At 45.3% G+C, this 9710-nt stretch overlaps 1 protein-coding gene across 4 annotated transcripts in view; it reads right to left on the bottom strand.

Annotated features, from left to right (window-relative positions):
- Positions 1 to 1053: 1053 nt before the first annotated feature.
- Positions 1054 to 9710, bottom strand: part of NDUFAF7 (NADH:ubiquinone oxidoreductase complex assembly factor 7) — a 75701-nt gene continuing 67044 nt past the window's right edge. For all 4 annotated transcript variants that reach the window (XM_069769470.1, XM_069769472.1, XM_069769468.1 and 1 more), the window contains 2 exons: positions 3384 to 3557; positions 1054 to 1293 (listed from right to left, as the gene is read on the bottom strand). In XM_069769470.1, coding sequence (XP_069625571.1) covers positions 1099 to 1293; positions 3384 to 3557 — 369 coding nt within the window. In that variant the 3' untranslated portion in view covers positions 1054 to 1098. The remainder of the gene's footprint in view (positions 1294 to 3383; positions 3558 to 9710) is intronic.

Genomic DNA, 9710 nt, shown 5'->3' with positions numbered 1-9710 from the left:
TGTTTTTGGTGATACCATTTTGGTGCAGATACATTCTTTTGATTTTAATGCAATGTCGCGGCAACCAAGAAAACGTCCGCCACAACACGACGCAACCGTCGCACGACGGTTGCGACGTGTGGCAATACGTCGCTAATGTTAGTCTATGGGGAAAAAACGCATCCTGCAGACAACTTTGCAGGATGCGTTTTTTCTACAAAACGACACATTGCGACGTGCGTCGTACGACGCTAGTGTGAAAGTAGCCTTAGGCCCCTTTCACACATCAGTTTTTTGCCATCAGTCGCAATCCGTCAAATATTGAAAAAAACAGATCCAGCAACTGATACCGCCGGATCACTTTTTTTCTTATAGACTTGTATTAGCGACGGATGGCCTCACGTTTCATCTGTCGTTCGCCGGATCTGTTGAAAATTGTCTATTCCGGTGGCCGGAGACAGACAAAGTAACATTTTTGTGTCCGTCGAAAAAATGGACAGCGACGGATCCGTCGCTTGCTAGAACGGAAGCCTATGGTTTTGCATCCATCAAGTGAAGGAATCTTGCGACAGATTCCGTTTTTTTTAAACGGAGCATGCTCCGACTTTTTTTTAGGATCCAATTAACCGAATCAGCTAGTCTGATCCGGCGAAAAAACGACTCAGTCGCATCAGTTTTTCACAATCTGCGACAGATCCGTCTTTTTTTTCAAAATGCGACGGATTGCGACTGATGGCAAAAAAACTGATGTGTGAAAGGGGCCTTAGATGGCAAAAATCTAATGACAGATTCCCTTTAACATCATAACAAAATAAAAGGAAGTTTAAAAAATGATGCTGATGTAAAGTAGACACTGTAAAATTTATGTAATATGTTGTGTGATGTCTCGTATAAGGGTTTAAAAATTCAGAATTTGAAAATGTCAAATATTTGTACATTTTTGTCAAACTTCAGATATTTACATATTTAAAAGGCAAAGTACATTGATTGATTGATCTAAATTAACCAGTAACTTAGAGCACAAGGTGTTGTGAAATCGAGCCTTAAATAAAGTACTATTTTAAAACAAAAAACTTAAAACAGTTCAGAAAATAAATTTACTATAGTGATGTTATCGAGTCAATGGAATTGTAATTGGGTAAATCCGGCTACTGGGTGAATATCTACTGTCGAACTACTTCTTTCCAATCGACTATGTGGAAGTAAGGAAAAAAACTTGAATCGCTGTCCCATTTTACATGGATTCATCAGAACATCATAGCTCCGTATTAAATGTTGTCGAGTAGTCACATCTTTATTGTTTTCCAGAAGAACCTGAAACAATATACATATATCACATATTACTACTGAATGATAGAATGAAATACATTTCGGACCATACAACTGAAGCATTATGACACAAGCATAGGAGGGTTCACTGTAGGCTCTGCAAGCGACGCACTGCAGCACCATAAGACTGCGTTCACATGTTGCAGATTTCAAAAATCCAGGCAAAAAGTGCAGCCTAAACCTATCTTCAAAGCTAATATCTCTCACTGAACACAAAATGTCTTGAAGAGATGAATTACTATTGCACAGTCACATTTTCTGGTTAAAGGGGTTGTCCAGTCTTGTGTAAGTAAAGCTTAAGGTGAGTCTGCCACCAGATCTCACAAGATTAACTTCATACATTTTAAATCGATCTCCTGGAGCAGTCTCTGCCTATTCTGAAAATCAATATCGGAAAGGCTACATGTCCTGGACACAAAAAGATTTAAATTTCAATATTGGGCAAGAAAAACGGAAATTATTATACAGTCATTTTGAGCCCGATTTTCAAAATAAGTATACAGAAATCATCAGTTCTATGATAACAGAGCTAATCCTCATGCCGATCAACCGGCAAACAGAAATCTGTGTAGGCTTTACTGATATAAGACTGGATAGCTCATTTAACTTCTACCAGAAAATGTTGGTTTTTTTAAAGGCGTTGTCCAGCCTTAGGCTACAAGTCTGCAGCACTCTATGTGACTTTAGACATGTGAATCCTCACACTGAGGCAATTCTAGTGTTTTGATTCATTTTTTTTTTTTTGGGGGGGGGGGGTTAATATATGATTTAAATCAGAGGTGTCAAACTGCATTCCTCGAGGGCTGCAAACAGGTCATGTTTTCAGGATTTCCTTGTACTGCACAGGTGATCATTTAATCACCTACACACATAATGATTCCAGCACCTTGTGCAAAGCTAAGGAAATCATGAAAACCCGCATGGTTTGCGGCCCTCGAGGAATGCAGTTTGACACCTCTGATTTAAATAATTTTAAATGTTGATTGATCAAACTCTTACAGATGTAACAGTACAAACATTTATTTCTTTAAATGGGAAAAGCGTGGTGACTAGGGTTGAGCGACCTTGACTTTTTTAGGGTCGAGTCGGGTTTCGCGAAACCCGACTACTAGGGTTGAGCGACCTTGACTTTTTTAGGGTCGAGTCGGGTTTCGCGAAACCCGACTATCTCAAAAGTCGAGTCGAGTGAAATCGGCCGACTGTGGCGAAAAGTCGAGGATCGACCGAAACCCTATGCAAAGTCAATGGGATTTTTTATTTTTTTTTCTCTCTCTCTCTCTCTTTTTCCCCATACACTTCTATTGACGACGCATTTGCGACGGATTGCCACACTTCGCATCCGTCTTGCGACGGATGCGTCGTGCTTTTGCGGACCGTCGGGAGAAAAAAACCCTACATGTAACGTTTTTTTCTCCCGACGGACCGCTTTTTCCGACCGCGCATGCGCGGTCGGAACTCCGCCTCCACCTCCCCGCACCTTACATTGGGGCAGTGGATGCGCCGGAAAAATGCATCCGCTGCCTCCATTGTGCAATGCAGCAAACGCTAGCGTCGGAATCTCTCCCCGTCGCAATGCGTCGGGGAGATTCCGACGCTAGTGTGAAAGAAGCCTTACACTGTATTCAGCAATACTACTGTATTGCAGCATATAGCAAAATTGCCATTCTGTGGATAGGAAGACCATCATGGCCACCATGGGATCCTTCACCAAGTCCCCTGCTGCCATGGTATGTCACTGGTACCCCACGGTCACCTCATGGGGAGGAGGGTGCCATGGGTGTTGGTGCACGCAGAAATTGGCAAGTTAGCCATTTAAATTCAGTGATTGACAGTGACATTTAAATGGTTAACAACAGAGATCAGAGCTAGCTGTGGCCGCTGGTGTTACAGGAACATGATGACTATATAACAAAGTCGGCATCTGCCAGGTATGGTGCGGGATCAGTTCCTGAGCCCGCTGCATACCCCACTGTGACCGTATGACATTTAACTGACTATATCCTATAATTCTTTTTCACTAATCACAAAACAAAATCTGACCGTGCTGGAGACAGAAAACATTAAGTCAGACATACCTTCATTCTTACATCAATTCCCATGTTCTTCAAAAACTCTTGTTGTTCAATAGGGCCTAGGGAGACAACAGAATTTCCAACTATTCTTTTCAAGAAGCTAAAATCGACATCTGCTGTAAGATCCGCTGTTCCAGGGTCTTCGAGGACATTATGCAGCTGATGAGCTCGAAATCCCTAAAGACACAAGATAATCCAGTTTATAATGTAATGGAAAACAAATGTGGCTTCATTTTATATCATAAGTGCTTTCTATAATTGTAGAAAAGAAAAGCCAGCTCTCCATGTTAGCTTAGTTTTATTTAGTCCTTGTATAAAGAAAGACGTAGGTGGCACTCACCAGTCTTGAATGGAGTGTACGAGTGATGACGGCAGTTTGACCCGTAGAGGCGCAACAGCGTTAAACGGCCGTCGTCACTCGCACACTCCATCTCACATTCTCGCGTTAAAGATGTTTTAACCATTTTTCAATAAAGGATGGATTTTCAAGACTGGTGAGTGCCATCTGCTTTTTTCTTTATACAAGGACTTTCAATTCTGTTGCTTTCCTGGTGGGCACCCAAAGTCTCAGGTGTAATATACCTGCCGCATAGCTATACATCTTATAAACGCATTCGGCTACAGCGGTACCTAGCGGTGCGGATTACTTTCTTACTTGGGTGATTAGTTTTATTTAGTGCTCGCAATAACGTCACTGCTGGGATAGAAACAGCCATAAACATATCAAAGAAAAAAAAGTTACATGCACCAGAAAGTCATTGGTGTTTTTACTGAAGGACAAGGGCTTGGACAAAAAAGTTTTTAGAATCTTGAAGACCAGATTAAATCCAGCTCACTGCTGAAGACATCCTGAAGGCATTTGGAGCTTGGAAGTCGCTGCATTACAAGCAATCACAAAACGCAAGGATCCAAGCTTAACTGACTGTGGATATATTTTATTCACAAAATGCTCGGAAGACTACAAAGTCAGCAGCACAGCTTACATGACATGGGACGCGTTTCAGGTGATTACGCACATTAATCATGATGATGGCTCATCATTAGGGCCGGTTTTAGCCAAAGTGGGGCCTCAAATGGTCACATATCGCACTATCACACAAACAGTTGCATTTACATGCGCTGAGTTCAGACCATTAAACGAGTGTAATCAACAATAATGAAGTCGTTTGACGCTTTTTCCCAAGTTTCTTTACACCAGCTGAGAAAGAATGATGGGGATAGATAGTCCTTGATACAGTATAATGCAGGTCCCATATAGTACACATAGTATAATGCACTCCCCATGGTCATTGATAGTGTATAATGCAGCCCCCATCAGAGTATACTGCAGCTACCCTGAGAGTATACTGCAGCCCCACACACTGTTATGAACTGGTGGTTTAGGAGCAACATGGGACGAGCTCTGAAGGAGGTGGTACCTGTACTGACCGCAGTCCCTAGGCTCAACACAACACTAGAAGTAGCCGTGGGATGCTCCTGTCACTCCCTAGGCACCTCGTCACAGCCTGAGAATTAGAAGATAGAAACAGGAAAACTATCTTGCCTCAGAGAAAATCCCCAAAGGATAGATAGCCCCCCACAAGTAATGACTGTGAGTGGAGAGGGAAAAGACATACACAGAATGAAACCAGGATGTAGCACAGGAGGCCAGTCTAGCTAGATAGATAAGACAGGATAGAATACTGTGCGGTCAGTATTAAAAACTACAAAAATCAACACAGAGTTTACAAAAATCTCCACACCTGACTAAAGGTGTGGAGGGTAAATCTGCTTCCCAGAGCTTCCAGCTTAACTGAATTAATCCATACTGACAAGATGGACAAAACATAGAATGCACAGAACAAATAAGTCCACAACATGTGGACAGAAAAGAGCAAAGCAAGGACTTATCTTTGCTGAACTGCTCAGGATATCAGGGAAATCCAAGCAAAGATGTGAATCCAACCAGGAACCATTGACATGTGGCACTGGCTGAAGGGAAGAGCCAGGCATAAATAGCCGAGCAGAAAGACAATCAGTGGAAGCAGCTGCAGACTGCTAAATCCAAGGAGCAGCCATTCCACTTAAAACCACCGGAGGGAGCCCAAGAGCAGAACTCACAAAAGTGCCACTTACAACCACCGGAGGGAGCCCAAGAGCGGAATTCACAACAACACACACAGTATAATGTAGCCCCTCTTAGCGTATAATGCCGCCAGCACACATAGTATAATGCAGGCCGTGCACACGCACAGTATAATGCAGCTCCCCCCACACACACACAGTATAGTACAATCCCACCACACAGTATAATGCAGCCCCCTCAGACTAAAATGCAGCCAAACAGAGTATAATGCAGGCCCTTCAGAGTAATAATAATAATAATAATAATCTTTATTTTTATATAGCGCTAACATATTCCGCAGCGCTTTACAGTTTTGCACACATTATCATCACTGTCCCCGATTGGGCTCACAATCTAGAATTCCTATCAGTATGTCTTTGGAATGTGGGAGGAAACCGGAGTGCCCGGAGGAAACCCACGCAAACACGGAGAGAACATACAAACTCTTTGCAGATGTTGTCCTGGGTGGGATTAGAACCCAGGACCCCAGCGCTGCAAGGCTGCTGTGCTAACCACTGCGCCACCGTGCTGCCCTTAAGTATAATGAGTATAATGTATAATGAGTATAATGCAGCCACATACAGAATAGGGAAGCCCCCCCACACACAGTATAATGCAGCCCCCTCAGAGTATAATGCAGCCACACACACATTATAATGCAGCCTCCCTCACACACAGTATAATACAGCCCCCTGGCACAGTATAATACAGCCCCCCACTCATAGTATAATGCAGCCACACACTATAATGCATATACACACAGTATAATGCAGCCCCTCGACACTATAATGCATATACACACACACACACACACACAGTATAATGCATAAACATACAGAAACACACAATAATACACACACACAATACTTACCTCTCACTGTTCCCCTGCTGCTCTGGCTTCTGGAACGCTTCTCATCAGCTCCACTGCTGGCACAGCGTGGCGCACGATGAAATCAACACATCATGCTTTCGCTGAGTCACAAGCAGAGGGGGAATGATGGGAGAGGGAGCATCATCTGACACTCTCTCCTCCAGACTGCTTTCACCTGTATCGGCATCTATGATGACGATTAGTTGCATGCGTGAAGCGTGGGGTCAGCGCCGGGCCCCTCTTACAAGTCACATAGTGGCCACTGACTGGGGGCCCCTGGAGGATTGGGGGCCCTAGGCAGCTGCCTGGTCTGCCTGACCCTAGAGCTGGCTCTGCTCATCTTGATTAAGGTTGCGTAGTCACCTGAAACGTGTTGATGTCCCTGTAAGCAGGTTGCGGGATGCAGTGACGCAAGGGAGAGAGAGCAGGGGTTAACAATATAACAATTTAATTAACATAAAGGAGAAAACTCCTCGCAGGGAGATAAACAGTTAAATTTGAAAAAAAAAAGCAAATATCAGATGACAGCAGTCTAATTATCAAACTTATCGTGTCCTTATGATCCTCCACTGCAGATGATTCGGTCATGTATGCAGTACTGGCAGTGGCCGGAGTAGGGTCCTCTGATGGGGTCCAAGGTTAGCGATCCATCTTCTAGCGGCAGCGGGCAGTCTCCGGTTTTACTCGCTGAGCCCCCAGTCCATAAGTCCATGCAATCAAAGCGGGAAAAGATCCAGAAGCCTCTGTGCTGACCGTGACATGATGCGTGCTAGCTAGCAAAGGGAACAGCACTTCAATGTCCTGTAACTGGCCCACGCTTCTTTGCACGCACGTGGTCTTATGTTTAGTCGGGTGTGCGGTGCTCTGCACACTCACTGTCCGTCTGGAGAGCTTGCTTAATCTCTGCTGCTGAAGGCCATATTTGTACAAGTGTCTCTGAACACTAGAACAATGTACCACAAATCCAGAGTCTGCTAAATCTTTCTGAAGGTCTTTTGCAGTCAGGCAGTGGTTCTGATTTGCCTCTCTAGCAATGCTATGAGCAGCTATCACTGACATTTTGCTTTATCTTCCAGACCCTATCTTGCCCTCCACTGTTCCTGTTAATTGCCATCTCTTAATTACATTTCAGACTGAAGAAAGGGTAACTTGAAAACGCTTTGCTATATTCTTATAGCCTTCTCCTGATTTGTGAGCCTCCACCATTTTCATTTTCAGAGTGCTTGGCTGCAACTTTGAAGAACCCATGGCTGCGTTTTTTTAGCACAAGTTTAGAGGAGGCTGTGCTTTTATAAAGCTTGCATCACCTGGCCTTTTCTAATGATGACAGTGAACAAGCCATATCCCTGACAGGCTAACTAAGGTATGCAACCTTGGTCAAAGTTATCTGAGCACACAAATCTTCAAGAGTGCTCAAACGTTTGCATTGGTCCATTTTCCTTTTTGTAATTTGTAAAATGAAAAAAATTACTATATATATATAATTTTTTGTTGTTGCCTAAAATACAAAGGAAATGTGCCATCTTTAATTAAAGGCCTTTTAACCCCTTAGCGACCGCTGATACGCCTTTTAACGGCGGCCGCTAAGGGTACTTAAACCACAGCGCCGTTAATTAACGGCGCTGTGGAAAAAGTCCATAGCGCCCCCCAGAGGCCGATTTTCTCCGGGGTCTCGGCTGCCGGGGGTAGCCGAGACCCCAGAGAACATGATTCGGGGGGTTTTTAACCCACCCCGCATTTGCGATCGCCGGTAATTAACCGTTTACCGGCGATCGCAAAAAAAAAAAAAAAAAAAAAGCGATCTCCTTTTAATTTCTCTGTCCTCCGATGTGATCGCACATCGGAGGACAGAGAAAAGGGGTCCCAGGTGGCCCCCCAATACTCACCTAGCTCCCCCGATGCTCCTCGTGTCTCCCGGTGGGCGCCGCCATCTTCAAAATGGCGGGCGCATGCGCAGTGCGCCCGCCGGCCAGCACCGGGAGAATCTTTGGGGTCTCGGCTGCCGGGGGTAGCCGAGACCCCAAAGAGCATGATCGGGGTCGGTATTACCGACCCCTGTTTTGCGATCGCCGGTAATTAACTGTTTACCGGCGACCGCAAAAAAAAAAAAAAAAAAGTAAAGTGTAATTCTCTGTCCTCTGATGTGATCGCACATCAGAGGACAGAGAAATAGGGGGATTCGGGGACCCTAGCATACTCACCTAGGTCCCTGGATCCTCTTGCTGCTCCTCCTGGCCGCCGGCAGAAGAACATGGCGGACGCATGCCCAGTGCGCCCGCCATCTGTCTCCATCTGCCGGCCGGCAGGAGAACAGCAGTTGGGGCTAAAATTAGGGTTAGGGTTAGGGGTAGGGTTAGGGGTAGGGTTAGGGCTAGGGTTAGGGCTAGGGGTAGGGTTAGGGGTAGGGTTAGGGGTAGGGTTAGGGCTAGGGCTAGGGTTGGGGCTAAATTTAGGGTTAGGGTTGGGGCTAAATTTAGGGTTAGGGCTAAATTTAGGGTTAGGGTTGGGGCTAAATTTAGGGTTAGGCTTCTTTCACACTTACGTCGGTACGGGGCCGTCGCAATGCGTCGGCCCGACATACCGACGCACGTTGTGAAAATTGTGCACAACGTGGGCAGCAGCTGTAGTTTTTCAACGCATCCGCTGCCCAATCTATGTCCTGGGGAGGAGGGGGCGGAGTTACGGCCACGCAGGCGCGGTCAGAAATGGCGGATGCGACGTACAAAAAAACGTTTCATTGAACGTTTTTTTGTGCCGACGCTCCGCCAAAACACAACTGATCCAGTGCACGACGGACGCGACGTGTGGCCATCCGTCACGATCCGTCGGCAATACAAGTCTATGGGCAAAAAACGCATCCTGCGGGCACATTTGCAGGATCCGTTTCTTGTCCAAAACGACAGATTGCGACGGAATGCCAAACGACGCAAGTGTGAAAGTAGCCTTAGGGCTAGGGTTAGGGTTGGGGCTAAAGTTAGGGCTAGGGTTGGGGCTAAAGTTAGGGTTAGAGCTGGGATTAGGGTTAGGGTTTGGATTAGGGTTGGTATTAGGGTTAGGGTTGGCATTAGGGTTACGCTTGGGATTAGGGTTAGGTTTGGGATTAGGGTTAAGGTTAGGGTTGTGATTAGGGGTGTATTGGGATTAGGGTTAGGTTTGAGGTTAGGGTTGAGATTAGGATTAGGGGTGTGTTGGATTTAGGGTTTTGATTAGGGTTATGGTTAGGGTTGACATTAGGGTTGTTTTGGGGTAAGGGTTGTGATTATGGTTAGGGTTAGTGATTAGGATTATGGATCAGGTTGGGATTAGGGTTAGGGGTGTGTTGGGGTTAGGGTTGGAGCTAGAATTGGGGGGTTTC

Source organism: Ranitomeya imitator, chromosome 5, assembly GCF_032444005.1.
Source record: "Ranitomeya imitator isolate aRanImi1 chromosome 5, aRanImi1.pri, whole genome shotgun sequence".
Classification (NCBI taxonomy): domain Eukaryota; kingdom Metazoa; phylum Chordata; class Amphibia; order Anura; family Dendrobatidae; genus Ranitomeya; species Ranitomeya imitator.
Note: the sequence above shows the minus strand (reverse complement) of the source record. Positions and strands in the feature narration are given on the sequence as shown.